Source organism: Strongylocentrotus purpuratus, unplaced genomic scaffold (assembly GCF_000002235.5).
Source record: "Strongylocentrotus purpuratus isolate Spur 01 unplaced genomic scaffold, Spur_5.0 spur5_scaffold_12, whole genome shotgun sequence".
Taxonomy (NCBI): domain Eukaryota; kingdom Metazoa; phylum Echinodermata; class Echinoidea; order Camarodonta; family Strongylocentrotidae; genus Strongylocentrotus; species Strongylocentrotus purpuratus.
The window spans coordinates 12,656,079-12,683,989 of NW_022145597.1; the positions used below are offsets into that span (position 1 = coordinate 12,656,079).

At 38.8% G+C, this 27,911-nt stretch overlaps 1 protein-coding gene across 1 annotated transcript; it reads left to right on the forward strand.

Annotated features, from left to right (window-relative positions):
• The first annotated feature begins 10,771 nt into the window (after positions 1-10,771).
• On the forward strand, positions 10,772-14,915 carry LOC115922470. Its single transcript, XM_030981374.1, has 2 exons — positions 10,772-14,195; positions 14,854-14,915. The coding sequence occupies exons 1-2, from the start codon at positions 10,772-10,774 to the stop codon at positions 14,913-14,915; spliced, it is 3,486 nt and encodes a 1,161-aa protein (XP_030837234.1).
• The last annotated feature ends 12,996 nt before the right edge of the window (positions 14,916-27,911 follow it).

The following is a 27,911-nucleotide window of genomic DNA, read 5'->3' on the forward strand; positions in this document are numbered from 1 at the left end:
CCTTCCTTGGAATAGTCATATTAATAATATTTGCATGTTAATCTCGAGGGGCTTAGACATTATATATGAATTAAATTATCATCTTTCACTAAAGTCACTATTTACAATTCTTTCATTTTGTCATACATATCTTACTGTAACATAGTATGGGGTATAAGTAATAAGTTCAAAATTATTTAAATATATCGTCTTCAAAAGAAAGCACTCAATATATGTACACACTCCATAGGCCATACTGATCCAATATTCTATGAACTAACAACTTAACAAATTGCTGATATTCCCATTTTTCAAACTGCAATCTGTTGTGTATAAATTTTGTATAAATACTATTCCATTAGCTTTTCGAAATATGTATGTGTACAATAGTAATATACATTCTTATCCTACACGACACTCATCCGACTTCTATTTAACTAACCAAACAATTATTATGGCCTATAAATCGATGAGACACCATGGTCAAAACATTTGGAATTCTTTACATGACAATAATAGACTCTCTGCATCTCTTTATTCATTCAAAGCCTAGTTTAACAAACATTTAATATCAAAATATTCATATACATTATTAGGGTCTGAACGATTTTAATTGTTTTTTTTAATATAGATTCATATATGATGACCAGTTCATGAACAAAACGAATCGAAGGTTCTTTTCTTTCCCCCCATTTTTTATTAAGATACTTTCTGTTTAAAATATTTATACACGGCACTCTATTCCCCTATGTAGTTCTTTAACAGCGTCATTAGTTCTTTCATTTTGTCATACATATCTTACTGTTACATAGTATGGTGCAATAGTTATAAAATGAAAATTATGTTAATATATCGTCTTTAAAAGTAAGCACTCCATATATATGTTCACATTCACATTATATAGCCCATACGATCCAATATTTTATAAACTAAATTTTTTAAAAATTGCTGATATTCACATTTTTCGAACTGCAATCTTTTTTCTTTCTTTTTTTAGCAGATGTTTCTGCATTTATTGATAAATCAAATATAAAACATTCAAATAACAATAATAGTATATAATATAATTGATTTACATAAAGAGTGACAACTTAATACACACAAAATAAAATTAAAAAATGCATAATTGAAGGCTTGAAAGTAAAGAGGTAAGTAAAAAATAATCAAGATAAATGCAGAGTCCAACTATCATAAGCAAGGAAGCTTGAGTCGATAGCAGCCGGGAAAGAGGGGGGGGGGGGGTACATGGCGCTGTTTTGGGAGAATGTAGGGGAATAGAGAGTTACATATAAAGATTTTGTTCAGAAAGTATCTGAATAAAAAGTGGAAAGAAATTAATGAAAGAAAAAAGAAGAAAAATGTGAAAATGTGCAAGTGTGTGCAAGTGGGTGTGTGCATTTATGCATTTATAGTGTTGATGAGTATCGTATACAGATAAATTCATATACAAAATAGGTCAAGCAAAACGAATGGCCCTTCCATTGCCCTCATGTTCGAAATTTGACAGCTATAAAGATTGTGGACCTTATTTTCATGCCACATAATATGTGTAGTCCCATACCTATATACATTTCTGTGTACAAAGCATGTGACTTTTAGCTGGAATGCTCAAATTTCAAAAAGTCATTTGGAGCGTTATTTCCCTCCCTCACCGTAACGCGAAAAACTGCACTAACAATGAGTTTTTCCCTGCTTAACTTTATGGATCACAGTACTCAGTAATATCTGGTGTTTTATCCCTCATGAAACCTAGGTCTGAATATGCCACTGAAGAATGAGTAGGCATTACCAAGCAATTACAGAAAGTAAACGTTCGAGAGAGAGAGGAAAAGGAAATTATAAATTCAAATATTAAAAAATGCTCATGCCGTTATAGACGGAGCGAATAACAAAAACAAGGAAATATTATTGTTGTCGATTTTTTAAATGATTCTCTTGTATTTGATCATTATATTTCATTATTGTGTTATATTGTTTTTATATATATATTATTGTTTTCGTTTTTGTAATGATTCTCTTGTACTTGATCATTATGTTTCATTATTGTATTATATTTATTTTAATATATTTTAGACCATCTTAAATTATTAAAATATTTTCATAAACAAATAATTAGGTCAATATTTCATTAATGTGATTTTTTAATTTGTTAGTTATATTTTATACTTTAAAAAATCAGTAAAACATATTCATGAAAACAAAAAGAAAGAAAGTTATAATAAAGATGTCTTTAGTAGCATCTGTATCCGCTAGCTTGGGGCTCATGGCGATTACTCCAAAATTCGGTACATAATAATCCGTATAATTCGATTAAGCTTTATTTATACCTTGTGGGTAAATGGTCCCTAGATCTATCATTATCTGCTTCTCTATATCCGTTATAGTTGTACGTGATGTATTGATATGGAATGATCTTAACACGCACACTTCAAAGTCTCTATCAATAGTATGTTCAGGAAGGTTAAAATGTTTGGCAACATAGGATGATTTATCTTTCTTTATATCTCTACAATGCTGACTCATTCTCTCACTCAGCGACTGTGTCGTTTGACCAACGTACGGTTTCTTGCATTTCTTGCAATTTATGTAGTAGATGACACATTTAGACTCGCATGTGAAATTGCCCTTAACAACCATGTCGTTTCCATTGGGACCAGTCACATTGGAATGGTCTGTTACCCGGTTGCATGTCTCGCATCCACTTCGGAGACAAGCTTTTGTTCCTCCTTTGTTTGTAGGCTGGGAGGAACCTGGAAGCGAAGAATTACTTGAGCTTGTCGATCCAGTGATATCAAGGACCTCGTTTAGCTGTTGGCAGAGCGAATTTACATCACTATTGTCACAATTTTCCTGGAGACTTCGCCTGCATTTAGCGCGAAGATTCATCTTACTTAAAGTGTCTAGCTGGGAATCCAACTCTTGATTCTGTAATAAAATGAGTATATAGGATAGGAAATTAGGAGTTGGCTTAGACATGTAAACGGAATTATGCTCAAATCCATCTGACCAAGGAGGCCCTGTTAAACATAATAAGAAATAGTAATAATAAGAACAAAATCATGAACATAAACCCATAACTGCAACAAAGAACAAGTAAGAACAGGTATTAACATATTTACAAAGTATTTGGTATCATCGTATTGAATGAATGGTTTGTTAGTTGCATTTTGTTTTGCTTTTTTGTTCAAGAAAACGTTGTTGCATAATTATGATATAGGATTTCCCGGCCAAATTTGTCGTGTTTGTCATTCGAATTCATTTACTTTGCATTTAAGTTAGCGCAGATCGGCTTTGCCATGCCAATTATCATTCAATTTTCCAGTTTTTGTATTTAATTTAGGATTTTGGTCGAAGGATTTCAAAGATCTGTCATTCAATTTAGAAACTGCTCAACTAGAATTCAAATTAATATTCACTTGTCGAAGCGTAATTTTTATCATTCAAATTAACCCCTGTCATTCGTATTCGTAATATTTTTTATTCAAGTTAGGAATGTTAGGGGGAAGAATTGCAACAAACTTTTACTATTTTTAAATAATGCAGTTAAAATGCATGATTTGCCATTTAGGTCTAAGCTGTTATTCCATTTATTTATTTTCAGGACAATGCAGATGGGTGTAGTCAGACATAAAGTAAAGAAGGGGCGAAATCAAGGGATATGCCATTTCTGCGCGGACATGTTCATATACCCGGGAAAGGTAGGGGTACCCTCAATCGCCCCTTATTACTACAGACTCGGAATTTTACAAAAGTAATTCACATCGTCTCTTATACCAAGCACACCCCTATGTTTTTCTTAAAGAGTTTCATAGTTTACTTGCCCGCCAGCAGATCGATGGCTAAAGACATGGCTAAATAATGAATCATGATCAAATTGTTGACCCTAGTCCCTACCCCACTCACAATATTGTACCCTTCTTCCATAATGAAATTATGATGAAATTATGATACATTTATGATGAAACATAAGACAAAAAACTTCCTTACAGAACATTTACAAATATACTGAGACCATGAGGTCCGTAGATGCAAGTCGTTTTTTTTCTTCTTAACAATCAAACTTAAATGCTGATGAATATCAGATAAATCTAATAAGTATAAGTGTATAAATGCAAGAAAATGAAAAATGATGAAATACACATGAAAAAACAATCTTGAAAGAAAAAGAATGAGCTATAAAAAGTGTGTAACAAACGAGAAATGTATATTGACCATCACTTTAAGTGCACAAAGTGCTAATTTGAATGCTACAAATGAATTAGAATGCTAGAAGTACACCGTCACGTTGTCTGAAAATCGTGTTGCGCCAAATCGAATGACCAAATAGCGAAAGAAGCACATTGTTCATTAATGTGAATGAAACATACGTAGATTCTAACGAAAATTCCATAGATTTGAAAACTAGAAAAGGGAATATAAACCCGAGATATGTCTGACTGCACTAAAACCGTCGAATTTGAACGCAAGACAAATTAATTTGAATGACAAACTCGTGAATTTGGCCGGGAAATCCTATATTAAAAAAACATAATATAGTAACGACGGAAATTAGTTTTTAAATCCGATGAAAAGTAACTATTAGCGTATTTCGGTATGAATTAGACTTTGAAAAAGAGGTAACATATACATTGAGAGTTTATGAACAAAGTATAAAAACTATAGGAATTTCCGGCCAAATTCGCGAGTTTGTCATTTAAATTAATTTGTCTTGCGTTCGAATTCGACAGTTTTAGTGCTGTCAGATATATATTGGGTTTATATTCCTTTTTCTAGTTTTCAAATCGATGAAGTTTTCGTTCGAATCTATGTATGTTTCATTCAAATTAATGAATAATGTGCTTCTTTCGCTATTTGGTCATTCGATTTGGCGCAACACGATTTCTGACATCGCGAAGGTGTACTTCTAGCATTCTAATTCATGTGTGGCATTCAAATTAGCACTATGCGCACTTAAATTGATGGTCAATATACATTTATCGTTTATAACACACTTTTTATAGCTCATTCTTTTTCTTTCAAGATTTGTTTTTCATGTGTATTCAATCATATTTTAATGTCTTGCATTTATTATACACTTTATATACTTATTCGATTTTTCTGATATTCATCATCCTTTAAGTTTGATTGTTAAGAAGGGAAAAAAAAGACTTACATCTACGGACTTGATGGTCTCAATATGTTTGTAAATTTTCATGTAAGGAAGTTGTTTATCTTGTGTTTCATAATAAATTAATTACAATTTAATTATGGAGGAAGGGTACAATATTGTGACTGGGAGTTGTATCCCCACTTTTCCGGGGTATATGAACAAATTTCGCCGGAAAATCCTATATTTAGGCTCAATTAAGAAAGACATTAGGGATACCAAAATTGTTATGTAACATATTTACAACAAAAATATTGCAGTTTACCAAACTACTGGATAATATAGGATTTCCCGGCCAAATTCGCGAGTTTGTCATTTGAAGTCATTTACTTTGCATTGAAGTTAGCGCAGATCAGCTTTGCCATGCCAATATCATTCAATTAATTTTCCCGATTTTGTATTTAATTAGGATTTTGGTCGAAGGATTTCATAGATCTGTCATTCAATTTAGAAACTGCTCAACTAGCATTCAAATTAATTGTCACTTGTCGAGGCGTCATTTTTATCATTTCAAATTAACACCTGTCATTCGTATTCGAATTATGTTTATTCAAGTTAGGAATGTTAGGGGGAAAACATGCAACACACGTTTACATTTTTTTTTTAAATGCAATTAAATACATGATTTACCATTGGGGTCTTTTCTGTTATTCAATTTATTAATTTTGAGGACAAAGCATATGTTTGTAGTCAGACATTAGGTAAAGAAGGGGCGAAATCAAGGGATATGGTATTTCTGAACGGACATGTTCATATACCCCGGAAAAGTGGGGATACAAAAACACCTATCCCAGTCACAATATTGTACCCTTCCTCCATAATGAAATTGTGATACATTTATGATGAAACACAAGACAAACAACTTTCTTACATGAAAATTTACACAATATTGAGACCATCAAGTCCATAGATGTAATTCTTTTTTTTTAACAATCAAACTTAAAGGCTGATGAATATCTGATAAATCTAAAAGTATATAAAGAGTATAAATGCAAGAAAATAAAATAGGATGAAATACACATGAAAAAACGATCTTGAAAGAAAAAGAATGAGCTATAAAAAGTGTGTAATAAACGAAAAATGTATATTGACCATTAATTTTAGTGCACAAAGTGCTAATTTGAATGCTACAAATGAATTAGAATGCTAAAAGTACACCGTCGCGATGTCAGAAAATCGTGTTGCGCTAAATTGAATGACCAAATAGCGAAAGAAGCACTTTGTTCATTAATTTGAATGAAACATACATAGATTCTAACGAAAACTTCATAGATTTGAAATCTAGAAAAAGGAATATAAACCCGAGATATACCCGACAGCACTAAAACCGTCGAAGTTGGACGCAAGACAAATTAATTTTAATTACAAACTCGCGAATTTGGCCGGGAAATCCTATATGATTTCCCGGCGAAATTCGCGAGTTTGTCATTTGAATTAATTTACTTTGCATTGAAGTTAGCGCAGATTTGCTTTGCCATGCCAATTTTCATTCAATTTTCCCGTTTCGGTATTCAATTTATAATTTTGGTCGAAGGGTTTCATAGATCTGTCATTTAATTTAGAAACTGCTCAACTAGCATTCAAATTAATCGTCACTTGTCGAGGCGTCATTTTACTCATTCAAATTAACACCTGTCATTCGTATTCGAATTATGTTTATTCAACTTACAAATGTTAGGGGGAAGAAATCCAACACACGTTTACAGTTTAAAAAAAATGCAATTAAATGCATGATTTGCCAATCGGGTCTTTTCTGTTATTCCAGTTATTAATTTTGAGGACAATGCATATGGGTGCAGTCAGACATTTAGTAAAGAAGGGGCGAAATCGGTAACCCGACACATGCTCCGCCGACGATTGCTCCGCCGACATTTACTCCGCAAAACGCGACAATTGCTCCGCGACATTTGCTCCGCGACATTTGCTCCGACGTCAAATGCTCCGCCGACAGTTGCTCCGCCGACAGTTGCTCCGCCGACAGTTGCTCCGCCGACAGATGCTCCGCCGACAATTGCTCCGCCGACAATTGCTCCGACGACAATTGCTCCGCCGTCAATTGCTCCGCAAAACGCGACAATTGCTCCGCCGACATTTGCTCCGCCGACATTTGCTCCGCCTGAAGCGACACTTGCTCCGCTGACATTTGCTCCGCCGACAATTGCTCCGCCTGAAGCGACAATTGCTCCGCCGACATTTGCTCCGCCTGAAGCGACAATTGCTCCGCCGACATTTGCTCCGACGACATTTGCTCCGCCCAAAAAGTGTCCTATAAACTACAAATGCTACTAGTACTACGACAAATGCTTCGCCGACAATATTTTCTTTACACCTATTTTTTTCGTTTCTTTTTTTCTTCTTCATTTTCTGAATGCATTTCTTGAAATAATGTAGATGAAATGAAATGAATGAATGTTCATGAAGTGGGAGGAAAAAGGAGTTACCTAAAAGTCATTTCGAATATACTGAAATAACTTTCCATCTATCACTGTACGTCCCATATAATGTATACTAAACACTCATTACATGTCGTGGGAAGTTTTTTTTAAAAAGTAGAGCAGCAAGCCACATTCCCCAATACGCGCATACCTCCTAGTTAATTTCAAACAGCTCATCAATATGTAAGACCTGAAATTACCTCAATGTCTTGCGTTCAAATTCGACGGTTTTAGTGCTCTCGGGTATATCTCGGGTTTATATTCCTTTTTCTAGATTTCAAATCTATGAAGTTTTCGTTAGAATATATGTATGTTTCATTCAAATTAATGAACAAAGTGCTTCTTTCGCTATTTGGTCATTCGATTTAGCGCAACACGATTTTCTGACATCGCGACGGTGTACTTTTAGCATTCTAATTCATTTGTAGCATTCAAATTAGCACTTTGTGCACTAAAATTAATGGTCAATATACATTTTTCGTTTATTACACACTTTTTATACCTCATTCTTTTTCTTTCAAGATCGTTTTTTCATGTGTATTTCATCCTATTTTATTTTCTTGCATTTATACTCTTTATACACTTTTAGATTTATCAGATATTCATCAGCCTTTAAGTTTGTTGTTAAAAAAAAAGACTTACATCTACGGACTCGATGGTCTCAATATTTGTGTAAATGTTCATGTAAGGAAGTTGTTTGTCTTGTGTTTCATCATAAATGTATCACAATTTCATTATGGAGGAAGGGTACAATATTGTTGTCACAATGTGACTGGGATTTCTTTTTTAGACAGAATGTAATGGACAGGTGTTAGATGAATAGATGTTGTTGGTAGCAATTTACTAGGTCAACTAACTTGGATTTACTAGGTCAACTAACTTGGGTCTCTAGTAGAGCAGGTGTCTGTCTTTGTCTGTGTGTGGGGAAAGGATGAGGAGAATGTTAATAGGAAAGTTTTGTATAGAGGATTCAGTAAAAGGAATTTGGATGGACAGTTTTGGCATGAGAGGAATACAAAGAATGTTAAAGAGGTTACTATTGAGAGAGCCAACGTGGATTAGAGAATTAGGGTAGTTTAATCAGATTGCACATGAGATCTCGAGAGGAGCAGACCTTTCAGAATTTGGTCTGACTTTGGGGAGTGAATGAGGGGTGTTGGCCACGAAGGTAAAAGTTACAGCCACAGGCTATAAGCATGCTGTTGCTGGCATAGACTTTCCCTATACTATGGGACCAGGCAAGAACCAGGCAGCACAGGCCGACGTGGTAGAAGCCTCATCAGCCCTCGCCTCAACTTGAATCATCATTTGAACATCTGAACTGGACAAGCTGGGCTCGTAGCCATAACCCTAGGCACCATCAGTGAATGGACATGTGTTCGTAGTCGACACGCTCAGGCAACCTACTCGCGTCAAGTCGTAGAGTCAACGCCCAGTGCTGTCGTACACCGGTCAGGCTTAGCAGGTCATGCATCATATCGCACCGGGTTACTACATACACCAGAGTATATCGTTCCGCCTATTCAGAAACAGGAAGAGGTGGTATTTACGAACTCTAAATCGGGACTCTTTAACCCACAGCCGTTTACTTTATATATACAAAGACCGGGCTAGAGTGGGTGGGTGATTACTTGTATGTTTTACAATGGAAGGATGACCCGGTCATCAAGTAATCTATTTTCTTTTGGAAATATGGAGAATTATATTGTGATATAATTGAGTACCGATAAGACGACATAAACAGTGATAGGATATACTCCTATCTAAGTTCACAGTGATTCTGAAACATTTTATTTTTTTGTCAACTATTTGCATGTTTAATTATATTGAGCCGATGGCTCTTAAATAAACTGTTTGTACCCTATATTCTTACTCTTGAAATTGCTTGATTTTCTTGTGATACATACTCATTTCATCAGAACCTAATTTATCGTCAGACCATAATAATTTACAGTATTTAAATCTGACATATTGGCGACCCTGATGGGACAATTTTTGTCTATTTGATAGGTTAGGTTATAATGATTAGATTGTTATCATTGGTTAATATGTCTTGTGATTGTTTTTGTGTAATAATGAAAACTTGATCTTCTCTCCAGTTTACAGTGTTTGTAGGTTCAAGACTGTTCGGACGGTGGTGCAAGTGCAGGTCGGGGCAGGGAGGCTTCTCTACGTGCCTGAGCCAGAGCTGAGGGCGTGGTGACGTTTGCGCTGCATAAATTGTCTGCATTTGGCAGGTTTGTAAATTTACCTTGGTGTGGCCTGCAGTATGGAGAGAGATAAGTTTATTACACAAGGGAAAGAGTTTAATTTGGAGGGGAAGGAATTGAGAACGTATGTTGATGAGTGTGTGCGTGAAGCTAGAGATGAACGAGCGGCAGCAAGGAGTGCTGAGACTGAAGTAATAGCTCAACAGATTAGACTAGAGGAACTAAGGAAAACTAATGGGACGGGACCTAGTTCACAGTCGGGGCACCCACGTAGTAGGCCCAGTATTCCTCCTCTTCCAGTTTTCCAAGAAGGAAAGGATGATATTGACAGTTATTTGTCTAGGTTTGAGAGACATGCCGTAATTGTAGGGTGGGATAAGTCGGATTGGGCACTCGCAATTTGTGCTTTGATGTCGGGTAAGGCTTTGGATATTATTTCAAGACTTACAGTTTCCCAGGTTAAGGATTATGACATAGTTAAATCCTCACTTCTAAAAGGATATGATCTTACGGAAGAAGGGTATAGGACTAAGTTTAGGTATGCTAAACTCCATCAGGGGGAAACCTACGTTCAATATGCCCATAGAATTGAGAAATACTTAGATCGATGGATTGATCTTAGCTCTTATGATGACAATGTTGAAGGTCTGAAGAGCCTGCTCATCCAGGAACAGATATTTAATACAAGCAGTAAGGAATGCCTGATGTTCGTTAAGGAACGCCATCCGGGAAAGCTTACAGAAGTATTAACTCTAGCTGATCAATATCATGATGCTCATACAGATTTGAGGGTAAGAAGGGTGAAAGCCCAGCAGTCCAGTTCTAACAGTTCAAATAATACTAATAGTCCAAACAGTTCTACTAGTTCAAGTAGTGATAAAAGATCAAGTAGGTCTGAGAATCCAACCAACTCTAATCTTTCGAACAAGAAATGTTACACTTGTAATAAGTTTGGACATCTTTCTTTCAATTGCCCAAGTGGAAAGAAAGGTCGACGTGAGATGGGATCAAGTCTCGTCAAAGGCAGGTCAGCAGATGATACATCAGCCAGACATGATGCTGCAGCAGGACCTACTGACTCAAGAGAGACAGCTCATCTGGATGACTCGAAGGGTTTGAGTCTCATCGTGAGAGAAAACCTCACCGAAGATGGAACCGGAGTGAAGCTAGCATCTGGCGACACCCTCCCGGTACTATCAGCAGCAGCGAGTGGTTCACCAGTGGAGATGCCAGTCAGCAAGGGAATGGTGAACGGGAAGCTCGTGGATGTTCTACGTGACAGCGGTTGTACTACTGTCATTGTTCGGCAAGACTTGGTGTCGGAAGAGCAGTTCACTGGAGAACAGCGGACTTGCTTGCTCATTGATCGGACGATCAGAACCTTCCAAGTTGCAACGATCGAGCTAGATACTCCTTTCTTCACAGGTAAGGCAGAAGCTTTGTGTGTGCTAACACCCGTGTATGATATTGTACTAGGGAACATTTATGGAGCCCGGCAACCAGCTGACCCAGACCAAGACTGGAAGCCAAAAGATCATCAGGCCAACGCAGTAGAGACAAGAGGACAGAAGCGGAAGGCAGGACGTACGAGGCCTCCCCTTCAAGTACCCGATTCACTGAATGACATTGTGTCTGTGGATGATCTAATCCAGGCCCAGAAGGAGGACAATGCACTGGATGCTTCCAGGAAACTCGCTGAAAGTGGAGAAAAGAAGATAAGTAAGAGTGGAAATTCGTCTTACTTTCTCGTTAAGAAGGATGTACTCTATAGAGAATATATTGATGCAACCCCAGGGTCAGATGTACTCGTGCAAGTTGTGGTACCCACTAAATTCAGGAATCAAGTCTTGAAGCTTGCTCACGAATCTATTCTTGGTGGTCATTTTGGAACTAAAAAGACCCGTGATAAGATTTTGACTCACTTTTTCTGGCCAGGTATGCATGCAGATATAGTGCGGTATTGTCGGTCATGTGGACCATGTCAGCGTACTTCGCCTAAGGGGAAGGTTACGAAGGTGCCTCTGGGATCAACCCCTCTCATCGATGAACCTTTTAGACGTGTGGCGATGGACCTGGTTGGACCGATAGAACCTGCTACTAGCAAAGGTAATCGGTACATTCTTACTGTTGTAGACTATGCTACACGTTACCCAGAAGCTGTAGCACTTCGCAGGATTGATGCACAGACAGTTGCAGAGGCACTGATGGACATATACTCCAGGGTGGGGATACCACGAGAGGTGTTGACAGACCGGGGCAGCCAATTCACATCAGAGCTGATGAAGGAAGTCAGTCGTCTATTCTCCATCCGTCAGATGACGACTACACCCTATCATCCCGCTTGCAATGGGTTGGTTGAACGTTTCAACGGTACCTTGAAGTCTATGCTCCGCAAGATGTGTGAAGAACGACCCAAGGACTGGGGTAGGTATTTGAACCCCCTCTTGTTTGCTTACAGAGAGTCAGTGCAGGAGAGCACGGGATTCTCACCCTTTGAACTCCTGTTTGGGAGAGCAGTTCGAGGCCCTCTTGCTATCCTACGGGAGCTGTGGACTGGAGAGGTTGATGAACCGGATACCAAGACTACATATCAGTATGTATTGGATCTGAAAGACAGGCTGCAATTGACTTGTGAAGTTGCCCAACAGAATCTCAGCAAATCAGCAGAGAGGTACAGGAGACAGTACAATAAGAAAGCAAAGGAGAGAAAGTTTGAAGTTGATGATGAAGTCCTTCTTCTACTTCCGAGTGACAACAACAAACTGTTGATGCACTGGAAAGGACCCTTCAAGGTGGTAAAGAAGATAGGACAAATGGACTACAGAATTGATAAGGATGGAAAGATAAAAACCTTCCATGCAAATCTTCTGAAGAAGTACTACAGGAGAGAGGAGAGTGCAGGTGGGTTTGATGTTGCTGGTGTTTCTGTTGTGGATGATGGCTTGTCTGAGGAATGTAGCGAAGGAGAGAATGAAGATGTAAACCATTCTTCGAGAAAGGATATTCTTCATCTCCCCAATCTTACCCCAACAGAATCTCTCAAAGATGTGCAGATCAGTCCACATCTAGATGATAAGCAGCGTGAGGAGGTCAACTCTCTTTTACGGGAGTATGAAGAAGTTTTGACTGATATGCCGGGATTGACAAACTTAGGTAAGCATGACATTAAACTTGTCCATAAGGAACCCATTAAGAGTAAACCGTACCCATTACCACATGCTTTGCGAGGTAAGGTGAAGGAGGAGGTTCAGAAGATGATAGATGTTGGCATAGTGGAATCCTCGTCTTCTCCTTATGCATCCCCGGTAGTGATGGTAAAGAAGAAAGATGGGACGATCAGGTTTTGTTGTGATTATCGTAAGTTAAATCAAGTTACCGTAACTGATGCAGAACCGATACCTGATCAGGAAGAAATATTTGCAAAACTTTCTAGGGCCAAGTATTTCACAAAGATTGATCTAACCAAAGGGTATTGGCAAGTACCCTTAACAGAGGAAGCCAAGGAACTGACAGCATTTGTGACACCAGATGGTTTGTATCAATTTCGAAGCATGCCATTTGGGCTAGTTAATGCTCCGGCAAGCTTTAGTCGTATCATGAGGGTTTTACTCCGTGGCTTGCATGGTGTAGACAATTTCATTGATGATATTTTGATCCATACAGTAAGTTTTGAGGAGCATTTAGATACCCTCCGTGAGGTGTTCGAGAGACTGAGGAGAGCAAACTTGACAGCGAGGCCTACCAAGTGCACTGTAGGATGTGTAAGTATCGAATTTCTTGGTCATCGAATAGGTCAAGGAGAGCTTCGACCAGTGCAAGACAAGGTCGATGCAGTTCAAGGAGCTGCGAGACCTAAGACCAAAAAGCAACTTCGATCCTTTCTACGTCTTGTGGGTTATTACAGACGGTTTGTTCCCAACTTCGCAGCATTAGCAGTACCACTGACTGACCGAACAAAGAAAGGAGAGCCACTTCTAGTGAAATGGGGAGATGCGGAAGAGGCAGCTTTCACTACCTTGAAAAAGAAACTTGCTAGTGAACCCATCCTCCATCTTCCGGACTTAGATCTTCCTTTCATCCTGAGGACTGATGCCTCAGATCATGGTCTCGGTGCAATTCTGCTACAAGAGACAGAAGGGAAGAAGTTCCCTATCGCCTACGCTAGTAGGAAACTTCTCCCAAGAGAGCAGCGCTACTGTGTTATGGAACGTGAATGCTTAGCAGTAGTCTGGGGTGTTCAGAAGTTCGAACCATACCTCTACGGCAAGCATTTTGAACTAGAAACCGATCACCAGCCACTGCAGTGTATCGCGAAATCAAAAGTCGCGAACTCAAGGATTCTGAGATGGGCTCTGGCGCTTCAACCGTACCAGTTTAGCATCACAGCTATCAAGGGCAGTGAAAACGTCGGTGCAGACTACTTAAGTAGGATACCAGATACCAGTAGTTGATTTCAAGTAAAGCAGGAACAGAAGGTTTTTGTGTTAATAATTATTATTGATCTTTATATTTTCCTGTAAACAAATTTTCCTCGTATAGAATGAGAAAACCACTCTGAAATTTTTTTCTGAAATTATATAAATCTCTTGAAGGAAGGGGAGATATGTCACAATGTGACTGGGATTTCTTTTTTAGACAGAATGTAATGGACAGGTGTTAGATGAATAGATGTTGTTGGTAGCAATTTACTAGGTCAACTAACTTGGATTTACTAGGTCAACTAACTTGGGTCTCTAGTAGAGCAGGTGTCTGTCTTTGTCTGTGTGTGGGGAAAGGATGAGGAGAATGTTAATAGGAAAGTTTTGTATAGAGGATTCAGTAAAAGGAATTTGGATGGACAGTTTTGGCATGAGAGGAATACAAAGAATGTTAAAGAGGTTACTATTGAGAGAGCCAACGTGGATTAGAGAATTAGGGTAGTTTAATCAGATTGCACATGAGATCTCGAGAGGAGCAGACCTTTCAGAATTTGGTCTGACTTTGGGGAGTGAATGAGGGGTGTTGGCCACGAAGGTAAAAGTTACAGCCACAGGCTATAAGCATGCTGTTGCTGGCATAGACTTTCCCTATACTATGGGACCAGGCAAGAACCAGGCAGCACAGGCCGACGTGGTAGAAGCCTCATCAGCCCTCGCCTCAACTTGAATCATCATTTGAACATCTGAACTGGACAAGCTGGGCTCGTAGCCATAACCCTAGGCACCATCAGTGAATGGACATGTGTTCGTAGTCGACACGCTCAGGCAACCTACTCGCGTCAAGTCGTAGAGTCAACGCCCAGTGCTGTCGTACACCGGTCAGGCTTAGCAGGTCATGCATCATATCGCACCGGGTTACTACATACACCAGAGTATATCGTTCCGCCTATTCAGAAACAGGAAGAGGTGGTATTTACGAACTCTAAATCGGGACTCTTTAACCCACAGCCGTTTACTTTATATATACAAAGACCGGGCTAGAGTGGGTGGGTGATTACTTGTATGTTTTACAATGGAAGGATGACCCGGTCATCAAGTAATCTATTTTCTTTTGGAAATATGGAGAATTATATTGTGATATAATTGAGTACCGATAAGATGACATAAACAGTGATAGGATATACTCCTATCTAAGTTCACAGTGATTCTGAAACATTTTATTTTTTTGTCAACTATTTGCATGTTTAATTATATTGAGCCGATGGCTCTTAAATAAACTGTTTGTACCCTATATTCTTACTCTTGAAATTGCTTGATTTTCTTGTGATACATACTCATTTCATCAGAACCTAATTTATCGTCAGACCATAATAATTTACAGTATTTAAATCTGACAATTGTGACTGGGGTAGGTGTTTTTGTATCCCCACTTTTCTGGGGTATGTGAACATGTCCGTTCAGAGATGCCATATCCCTTGATTTCGCCCCTTCTTTACCTAATGTCTGACTACAAACATATGCTTTGTCCTCAAAATTAATAAATTGAATAACAGAAAAGACCCCTATGGCAAATTATGTATTTAATTGCATTTTTTAAAAGCTGTAAACGTGTGTTGCATTTCTTTCCCCTAACATTCCTAACTTGAATGAACATAATTCGAATACGAATGACAGGTGTTAATTTGAATGATAAAAATGACGCCTCGACAAGTGACAATTAATTTGAATGCTAGTTGAGCAGTTTCTAAATTGAATGACAGATCTATGAAATCCTTCGACCAAAATCCTAAATTAAATACAAAAACGGGAAAATTGAATGATAATTGGCATGGCAAAGCTGATCTGCGCTAACTTAAATGCAAAGTAAATGAATTCGAATGACAAACTCGCGAATTTGGCCGGGAAATGCTATAATAATAATAATAATAGCTCGTTCTTATATAGCGCTTTTCAGAACCGAATGCCCTCTCAAAGCGCTTTACAGATAAGTATATATCCACATTACCACAAGATATAATATAATATAATATAACATAATATAATATGGATTAGATTTTGGACTTTTAAAGTGAACAGTCTGTTTACGACCTGTTTAATAAGATCTGACTCATTTTACACATTCATGAGAACATTCAATACCCGTTAATTTCGTTAATAAAAGATTGTGATCAACGGTGTGAAATGCCTTACGATAGTCGTTAAAAGCGACACCACCGATCTTTTTTGTTTTCAATGTTCCATGATATATTATTAACAAATGTCATGAGTGCTGTTGTTGTAGAATGCTCTGCTCGAAACCCAGACTGATTGGAGTTCAGGATATTAGTATCGTCAATAATCTAAGAAAGTTGGTACTGAACAGCCCTCTCTATGATTTTGCTAACAACAGACAAAATAGAAATTGGGTGGTAATTGCTTCGATCAGACATAACATTTTATGATATTGGTTAACGATTCTGCTATAACATATTTTGTCATTTTAGAAGACGACCAGAAATTTGGTCATCGCCAGTGGCCTTATCTTTGCACATGCGATTAATTTCCTTAATGACAAAGTCCTCAGACACATCGTCCAAATCAAATTGTGTGACTGGATTAACCGGAATATCATTATCAATCAGAGATTCAGTTCTAGTACCGTTCAGTTCTTTTGTTATATTTAAAGCACAGGTAGTAAAACAGTTAATGAATGCATTAGCTGTGGTAGGTGGATCTGATACGAACACCATCAATTTTCAAACTAAGCAGAGTGATCTTATTGGATCTTACCGTCCGTTATCCATGGACAAGCATTTTTACGAATTGGTTTATGCATAACGGAATATGCTTGTTTACGACTGTGAAGAATAGGTGTTCCCAGGTTTCCTAGGCAAGATCAATATTTCTAATATCTTTGATAAGATGCTTTGGCATATTTTTTAAATCATTAAGAAAAACTCACTTGATCAAAATTCTTCAATGAACGAAATTCAATGGAGGTGGGATTGTTTCTTTTACTGAAATTGAAGGATTTTACTGCATTCACGAACAAATGATAGCTAATACTTGTTTGAGAAACCCCTGCTTAACAGTATAGTTCAGGATCGGAAACAAATCTGACATCAATTATAGAACTCGTTGTTAGTAACTCGTGTTGGACTATTTATTAGTTGACTAAAACCATACAACTTTGTGCAGTATTTTAGTTTATTAACAATAGCATGAGAGCAAGCTTGATTTGGCATATAAGTGCAGTTAAAGTCACCTAGAAAGATGCAGCTTTTCAAATAATTTAATTGTCGCAGTATAGTCCGGTAGAAGTTTTTTATGATCCGTAAAAGTTCATTATATAGTACAACCTTTTTTGTTGATTTTTTGTTGATTCGTATTCTAGATGGGTTAAGAGTTAAATTCAGTTTGGTTGCTATCCTGTGTTTAGGCTTCCCGGATTAAGATAAGCAACATATTACATATTGCACATATGCTTTTTTGATAATTAAGCTCATTAGGCTTCTAAAAAAAGTTGCCCAAGGTTGCCATGATGGCAACCAAGCTGAATGTACATCTTAACCCATCTAGAATACGAATCAACAAAAAAACCTTGTACTTAACAACTTTTCCAGGTCATGTACATGGTATATGGTACCGTCTACTGGACTTGTGGATAGTAGAGTTCAACCCACAGACATTCCAAATCGTCATGATTAGATTAATCTTTCCTGTTATGGTCAAATTGTTTGGAGACAGAAATTGCAACTCCTCCACCATTTCTATCTCTATCTTTTCGAAGTAATATGAAATCATCCATACATACTTCGGAGTCCTCTACGGTACTGTAGCACAGAGTCTCATTGAGCGTTATTAGATCAAAAGGTGAATTCTTCAGTATTATTTTTAGTTTATCAATTTTTGATGTAAGGTATGTATATTTAAATGGGAACATTTATTTACTCTACTTTTTATAAGAGGTATTGAGCCATTCTCTAACAGTACCGACTTATTAAATAAATTCGGAATCACACGTTTGGCCGGCTGTGTATGGGGAAGGTTGACAAATATCAGTTGTATTAAAGAACTCCCCATACCAGACGGTTATTTCTGTCTACATGCTCAAAAGAATGATCAATGTGGGCACTTACACTGCGAACAGGAATCTTCGAGCACTGAGTGCAGACCATGGCATGGCTGAGATCATCATGCAAACCATTTTTCTCGAGACAGCTCCTACAGAATGTGAGGTGTACACATGCAATAAGTATGTCCTCTTCAAAAATTATGTCGCAGAGTTGGCACACAAGCCTATGTGAATACTTTTCTTCTTTTACTGGTCCTGAAGCCATTGGAATGCCGCGGCGTTTCGAGATTTCGTACCCCAAAAAAGTATAGGTAATGAGTAAGTAAACTAGATCAGCTGTCGCACGAAGAGCAAACGAAAGAGTACTGTGATGTTTCTGCTGCAACTGCTAGCCTTCATCAGACAATGTAGAACAAGCGCCGCGCATGCGTCTTATATCGCGGTCGCGAGGATTAGCTGTCCCCGAACGTGTCCCATGATTGGTAAATGGGTGCCACCAATCACGGGGCACTTCCGGGCGCATTGACCAATCATAGGACACGTCCGGGGGCAGCTGTGGACCGCGCTATAACAGGCATGCGCAGCGCTTGTTTTACGTGTGACAGCTGATTTAGTTTACTTGCTCATTATTCTTCACCACTATGAAAAAACCCGAAAACCATGGAATAGATATGAAAATAATGTCTCTAGGATACATTATAAATGACTTACGGCTATTTTTTTAGGTAACGGCGACCATCCTGGACGCCATCTTGGAATTTGGGGTTTCCTAGAGCATCTAAAAAAACATTTTAACTTGTCTAAATGGATTATCTTATTCCCCCCCCCACCCCCCCCCCCCCCAAAAAAAAAAAAAATTAAAAAAAATAAACAACCAACAACTACAACATGGGATGGAAACCAAAATTATGTCTCCATGATTGATAATAAGTGATTTATGGCCATTTTTGGTATCATAAAATAAAAATTTTCTGAACCTTACGGACCATTGTAAATTTGCTCTTTAAAATCTGTTCCGCTAACTTGCTATTGAGCGCCTTTCACCCACGCCCTTCAGATTTATTTTGTGTAAAACTAGTGTGCGTGACGAGCCTAACCAATTTTTTCAATCAATGTATTTTTTTTGCCTAAATTTAGAGATAGGTTACTATTTTGCAGGATAATCATTGCCGCCAATTTCACACTTTCTTCATTCAAATTCATGAACCTGCTTTCAAATTCACATAGAGGTCGCTCGCAGGTGAATTCGGGCCTTCAAATAATTTAAAAATCCGAGCAATTAATTTCATTTATCGGCACTCTTCTTCATCTTCGGTGAATATTATTTGTCTGCGGTACGATTGTATAGCAGACAAATGTTGTTTGTATCGTTAATGAATGCATACTTATGTTGGGTCCGGGGCTGTGCCCCGATGGAATGTAATTTGCATAGGCAGCTCGTACAGGTGTGCGAGCTAATTCTGCCACGGAGACCAGGGCGTGGCATGAATTAGTGTGTAATTGAACCATTCTAGCTTGAGCTTTCAACGAGACAACTACCGTGGAGCCGACCGAGGTTGTCGATCTCGTGAACGCGGACATGCGAGACAACCAAACGGGGCTGCCAGGCTAGCCCGATTCGTTGACTTCTAACAAGTTTTTTTTTTCAGCAGCTATATTAATAGCAATCAGAAAGCCGGGATCGTGTTTTTCGTGTGGAAAAGCAGAGCATTGGAGAGTTGACGACGGAGAGGTCTTCATTTATCTTCTTTAAAATACAGAGCTAAGTAAAATTGTCCTTACATTTACCCGTTTATAGGGGTTAATTTACCCAATAATCTTTCTGGAAAGGTTTTTCTCGAGAGAGAGAGAGAGAGAGAGAGAGAGATAGGTAAATTGGTAAAGAAGAAGACTATAGGTAATACGAAAAGGAAAGATTCTCCATGTACTAAAACGGTGTGTTAAATGAGTTTCGTAACTGTCAAAATGGCACCTCCTGTAGGAGACTACGAGAAAATTAAGAAGGAATGTTGGAAAATGTATTGATATATATATACATGCTGGTAATTATGTCTGATATAATCGAACAAGGGTACAAATTACTCTTACATTCAACTCCTTTAGGGATTAATTTGCCCTGTAATCTTTCTGCCAAAGACCATTCGAAATTTGTCGAGACAGAGATGGGAAAATTGGTAGAGAAGAATTGTATAACTGAATAAGAGGAGGAGGTTGAAGGACAGTAAAGATCACCGTGTATTGGAGTGTGAAACGAGTTTCGTAGCTGGCATATACCATTTCCTGTAGGGAGACTACGAGAGAAGAAGGAAATTGTTTTCGGGGAGAAATAAGAAAATTGCTGATAGATACGTCTGTGATAGTAGATCAAGGGTACGAGTTCCCTTTACATCTCATTTAGGTATTAATAGAGTAGAAAATGAATTAACGAAGTTGAAGAGAGGCTTCTTGTAATAAATTCTGTGTCCGATTACAAAGGACAGTGCAGATAAGTTCGAGATTGAAGGAGCGTCAATCTCAATTAATACAAAGAGAAACATGAAGATGTTTAATTGTGAAAGATAAAAAGGGTGACTATGTGTTCACGTTCAGCCTAAAGTTGGCATTAATACCTTCACATTGGTATGCTCAATGTGGAAAGCCATATGTTAGGCTTTGCCTGGGGTTTCGGTGAAATAAGGTATCACGTTTGCAACGTTTTACTTTTAGGCATTTCTACCTCGGGGTATGTGTTCACCATTAAAAGTGATGAGATTTGTTGTCAGTTATTGGCGTGGTCATGGTCATAATGCAATCATGTTTCTTGAACACGGAATTGCAGGGCATGACAGCAGGAAAGGGGCTGATTCTCTACGTGTCTCAGTGCTAAAGGAACCTGAGGTCTAGGTCTTCTTCTTGCTGAAGAAAAATGTCAGTGGGCGATACTTCCTGGCTAGGACTAAATTGGGATTTTCTGAACGAACGAGTGCGAATCGCAAAGAAACGCATTAACCGATTTTAAGGTTTCTATATTTCCACTATAATTTCTAAAGATCGAAGGTCTGGTATTTTGTTTGGCTCGTTAGGTCTCTAGCGAAGGTAGTTGGAAAGATAGTGTCAATGCACATCGTGTTTGGATAATCGGTGTGTCAATTCATAGCTGCAGTCCGAGCATGAGTAGATAAAGGTCATTGCAGACCAAATTGTGAAATACACGGAGACAAAATACTGGATAGTGTTCATGAAAGTGATGTCATCATTGTTCATTTTATGCACAAGCAGTGCACTCCACGATACACAGGTGGAAGAATTCTTTGAAAAGGGGACACAAAGGCTATTTATACAGTACCTCCATCGCTATTGAAGTGATTATTTCAAAGTGTACTAAGTGGGAACTCTTCATTTTTTGAGGATCCGTGGATAACCCGTGAACTGGTCTATTAAAGACAAGGGAGTTGTTCAAGTTTGTGAACAGAAAGAGTTGGAATGCTCCTATCTCGGTAAACATGAGATATGCTGGCAGGGTTCGGTTTTTTGCAGGGGAAATGTAGACAAGTTAAATAGTAACACAGAACTCATGAGAGTTTGGTCCGAGTCTGAGAAGATTCAAAGCTCCTCGTGGAGAGTGCCCGAAGCCGTCGTGAGAACGACAAGTGTTGTTCGAGCATCGCCTGGAAGGGCGAAGTGTACGCTGGTACACGGACAACAAGAATGTTGTGGACATCGTGATAAAATGGAGTAGTAACTCCGCCTGCCAAGAAAAGGCTTTGGAAATACGAATTGTTTGTGAATAAAACGATGTAAAAATTGATCCGGCTTGGGTATCTAGACGTGAGAACAAGCAGGTTGATAGATTGAGTGTAGACAAGTTAAATAGTAACATAGAACTCATGGGAGTTAGGTCCGAGTCTGAGAAGATTCAAAGCTCCTCGTGGAGAGTGCTCGAAGCCGTCGTGAGAACGGCAAGTATTGTTCGAGCATCGCCTGGAAGGGCGAAGTGTACGCTGGTACACGGACAACAAGAATGTTGTGGACATCGTAATAAAATGGAGTGGTAACTCCGCCTGCCAAGAAAAGGCTTTGGAAATACGAATTGTTTGTGAAGAAAACAATGTAAAAATTTATCCGGCTTGGATATCTAGACGTGAGAACAGGCAGGTTGATAGATTGAGTAGGACGTCAGACAGTGACGACTGGCATATGTAAACTGAGGCTTGTAACATAGGCTTGATCAGAAGTGGGGGACTCATGTGTTTGACAGAATAATTATTGTTTGTCATTATAATACCAAAAGTAGGAAGTTTAATTCCAGATGGTGTAATGGGAAAAGTTGTATTGATGTTTTTTCTCAGAGTTGAGAATGAGATATCGAGTGGTGGGTAGGTACCACCACCCCGATTCATTGCCAAAACTGTTGATAAATTGGTGCTGGATATTAAAAGCAAGAGCTCACTGATATAGTCCCATATTTGAAGTCTGCTTCATTTGGGCCCATGATTTGGGATGGTGATAAGTTCTATTCATTTTATTGAAGAATTTGAAATATTGCCCTCTGGTGAGGAGGATGCAGGGCCAAAACTGAAATTTTGGAAGCCCTCGAAGCAAATTTATGCTTGTCGCATTGAAGACTTTTAGTTGTACCACGTTATTTTTATTTACACTCTCCAGGTTTAGGAGTCAAGAAGGCCATACATGGTGCGGTGGACAAAGCGAGGGTTTGATCTGAGAATCTTATCGTCATGGCTTGACAATCTTCGGAGCCGAAGCGAAGGGGAGAAGGGACGTCCAAGACTCGTCGTCAAGAAGGACGCAGTGTTTTTTCAGTGCTTTATGCAATAAGTACGGAGGTTGCGATGATGTTTGAATTTTTAAGAGATCTCGTTTATATTCTCGTTTCTGACATTGTGTTTGAAAGCTCATATTTATCTGTAATATGTTGGCGGAGAAGTGAAAGTCAGATCAGTATCGCAGGCGCAATACCATCTTGATGAGTAATAGTTAATGAAGTACTTAATTGTCCAGTAGAAATTCTACGAGAACATATGTGGCAAAGGAAGGTATTTCCAAGAAATCTGACAAATTCAATTCAGACCAGTTTATTGGAACAAAGGTAATACGAGTTTGTCATAGTAAGCAAACAGTCAAGTTATACCAGTGCATATGAGGCAGTTGTTGCTCGTTTGTGGAAGGTATGCGTGGAAGAGGCTAGTTTAATTTGGGCCTACTCCCTCAGAGCAGGAGGGGCTACCGCCGAGGCCAGAGCTTCCGTGTCAAATAGGCTTTGGAAGAGGCACGGGCGAAGGAGCAGTGAGAAGTCAAAAGATGGCAATGTTGACGATAGTTTGGAGCACAAATTATTGGTCGTTAAGTCTTTGAAATTGTGAAAAGGGCTTTTTCTGTTAGAGTAAAGAAAAAGCACAGAGTGTCGTGCAGCTAAATAAATATAAGATAAGCATAATTTTTGCTTTGTTCATTCTCAGAACATGTTTGTGCCTTGGGCAAAAATTGGATTGACCTGCAAGTGAGCGTAGGTAAGCAAAATGCATGATATTCATTTGGATGTAAGTGATAACATTTATTCCATAAGCTTTCATCGGGAGAAATTACAAAAGATATTTTTCCACAGAGCTGGTTTAAAGAAGACCGCAAATATACGTAGGTAGTGAAATTCGTGTTTTTATTTTACAAGGAATCTTCAATTATTCGAGAGGATTTGTAACAGCAGTAGATTTATACATACATGTATCGTTTCTCTTTGTCAATAGATGAATATGTTTTGGGCAGATTTAACACTCGTTCTTGTTGTCGCTGTTTTATTTACCACCAACAAAGTGTTGCCGGAACAAAGAGTTGTGTCAATTGAATTTAATGACATGTTATTAGCATGGATGGTGTTTTCACCTTACGGACATGATTTTAAAAATTATCAAAAGAAGGGCAAAAGAAAACGAGGTCTTGTCTCGTACACAGGTTTGCCTGTTCATATTTGAATATAACGAGCTTTTGTTCGAATTTCAATTTTTTTCTTGAAAGAGAACGTTTCGGATCTCGAATGTCATGGTTATGAATCAAATTATTCAATGACAGTGTTCTGTACGCATATGTATTAAGTGGGAAAGGCAAGTTCCTGAAACATATGCTAAGACTTTAGAATCGGTTGTATTCAAACAAGGTGACAAGTTTAAACGAGCAAGCTTGTGGTTTTAGTCCAAATTGGACTCGTTTGTCAGTTGGGTACTAACTTTCAGATTTCATTATAGTAAACCCAGGTGAAGTAAATGGATACCTTGCATGAATTAGTTCCTGGATATGCTGGAGGCTCTGTAATATACGGCAGCAAGAGTAAGGCCGGGGTAATAATTAATGCGCCTCAGAATAGGATTTCTCGATAGACGGCGCTATAGAAATGCCATTATTATTCAACAATGTTAAAATATATTTAACTAGGAGTCTATTTGGCATGACTTAAATTTAGATTGCTTATTTCGCTTCTGTTCTCTTTTGCTCCCGTTCTTTGAATTCTAGTCGTTGTCAGGCTATTCCACAATAATTGAAGTGTATTATTGTGTTATTTGTGTGTATTGGAAGTCAAGAGGGATGACAGACGAAATAATATGTGAGATTATAGGACAGACTATTATTTGTCTGCGGTACGATTGTATGGCAGACAAATGTTGTTTGTATCGTTAATGAATGCATACTTATGTTGGGTCCGGGGCTGTGCCCCGATGGAATGTAATTTGCATAGGCAGCTCGTACAGGTGTGCGAGCTAATTCTGCCACGGAGACCAGGGCGTGGCATGAATTAGTGTGTAATTGAATCATTCTAGCTTGAGCTTTCAACGAGACAACTATTATTTACAATAAAAGTGCGTTGTGTCATGTACTGTTACATGACTGTGTTTGAATAAGGTTTTCCAGAGTTTTTATGCTCGTTGAGTTTTATCTCTGGTTTTTTATCCTGGACCATGATAGGTCCGGTTTCCAGCGAAGGAAACGGTTTCCAGTGAAGGAAACGAGAAGAAATGTTTGTTAAACATTCATACTGAATAAACGGCCGGCTCTCAGTAGTCGTTGTCAGGCTATTCTAGTCGTTGTCAGGCTATTCCACAATAATTGAAGTGTATTATTGTGTTATTTGTGTGTATTGGAAGTCAAGAGGGATGACAGACGAAATAATATGTGAGATTATAGGACAGACATCAAATTCACGATTGTGCGTACAGTTTCCTACCATATGGAAACGTTTGCTTGTATTGGTCTCAACCACAGACTGACTCCCACACGGTATTGGGTGCTCAGGGGTCACGGGCCACTTGTTTCATCGGGCAGGTAGTTCCATTATGTGAATGGGTAAATTAACTATTACAAAATGAGGAGACACATTACATTTTACAATAGGGACACACATTGTTTTTATTGTGCAGAACATACTCTTTTATTGATTTACTTATTGCATGAAACTTTAAAACCAAAATGCATTTTGTATTCTAACAATTGGAGTACAAAGAATAATAACAGGCGAATGAAATGCATAAATACCACAAACACATGGGGAGGAAGCATTTATATATGTGAATAATTTAGTTGATAAACGACTCCGATGAAACTATCAATAAAAATGTTATGCGGTGGTCACATCCCGCCGTACTTGCAAGTGCGTGCTGTCTACGTGCAAAAACGCGGGCAAAATTTGGGTATCCGTACGTGATGAGTACCGCCTCCGTACGGATTTGGGAGCACGCAGACACACCGTAGCACTTTTAGTGCACGAGGAACTTTCGCTGCGTTCGGGCTGCGTTCGGGCTACCGATTCACCCCAGTGCGTGTGACGTGCGTGCCCGGTACTGCCAACGAGCGCACAACGCACTGACTCCGTGCGTCTTTTAAAGGCGCACGTGATAAGTGCGTGGTCCGTGCTTACTCGCCACTTCCCCCAGTTCAGCTATCCAATGAGCACGCAGAACTCACGTCGACCGTACCGAGTAAGCACTTACAAACGCACGTTGTTCGCACTGATTTATGCAGTAGTCTCTTCGGTGGAATGGGCGGCATCTTGAGGCAGCAACAGCTGGGACTTCTGGAGAACATCGGAATGTCGTCCTATAATTATAAACACCGAGTTCATCGCACGTGCACGCACTTACAACATGCGAGTGAGTAAGGACACCGTACGTGAGCAGCACTTGTAAGTACGGCCTCCGTACGATAACGTGGCAACCGCACGGAGACCGTACGTTGTAAGCACGTACAACGCACTTACCACGTGCGCAACGTACGATGCACGCAACCGTTCACGGCCAGGCGTGGCGTGCGGGCCACGTACTTACACAGTGCGTGTGACGCGCGTTGCCGGTACTCCCTCCCTACCTTTGCCACTCCCTCCCTACGTTTTCAGAAAAACGTGGCGGCCGTGGCCTCCCCAAAAACCGTACGGATTAAAAACACGCACGGTGGGATGTGACCAACGCTTAAGTTGCGTTCTGGCAATTGGAGTACAAAGAATGCAGATAAATGATATGCTTCAACAACACAAACACCTGGGAAGGAAGCATCCATAAATTTAAATAATTTAGTTGATAAACGATTCCGCATGCGGACGTTTGGTGGAGCAGAAAGCCGCGGATTCTTAACGATTTTGACAATGATTTATTCCTAATAGATCTAGATACTGGTATGCATTCTCAGATTTTATTGAATATTAATTTGTGAGTGTTTGTTTTGCGTAACTGCTAAAGCATGTGTGTGCTACTATGCTAATCAACTAGGGTATCTACGTCCTTAAGTCATAACTGACAGCAATGAGGATTAATGACTCATAAAAGGGCACTAATATAGCACATCGACACAGTTTTGATCCCGGGGCTCACAGTAACGAGGCCATTGCTTAGCAAATGAATCATGACTGTACGCAGCGGGGGCTAGGGTATGTCGCCGCCCCCACAAATAAAAAACAAAAACAAAGAAGAAAAAAAAAGAAAAAAGCATTTTGTCCCGACCCCAACATAAACAAATTCTCTATGTAGGCATGCCTTGAACCATAATGCATGGCCCTACAGAGGAATTTTTCCTGTTGGGGATTGTGGGAAAATGCAATGAATTATTGATAATATATTGGATTTTCTTTGTTGTTTTTCAAGTTTTATTCCTGGGTCCGATAAGAGTCCATTTTTAGGCTAATTAACACGTAACCCAGAAATGGCGGCTAGACCAACGAGCAATGCCCTAAAAGGCGGTAGGTTCATATTGGTTTGTCTTTCAAGGGGAGGTTCATTTTCCCTTGCTCATTGAAATATGTTTAATTCAATTTGAAATTGTTGGAATATTAAAATATGAAAGGAGAATGCCCCTCAGATCAAGTCAGTGTGTTTGGTTGAGAAGGGCACTGTAGTCATTCGAAGAAGGAAACTTGTGGAATAATAAAGTCGGAGAACATGTTTTGTAAGAATTTAGAATAAATGAGATCCATGTAAATGTCCATATTCCGGATGTTGTTTATTTCACATCATATAAACTGTAGTGTCATAAACAATATCATTTATGGCCCCCAAAAAGGCCGAAGTGTCATTGAAAGAGATCTTAAGAATCGAATAGACCTTGCTATATTCGCCCGCAGGTGGTATTTGTGTCAATAACTTGAAAAGTTAGTTTATGAACACAAGGACGACCTGATAGAGGTATTAAAAGAGCATC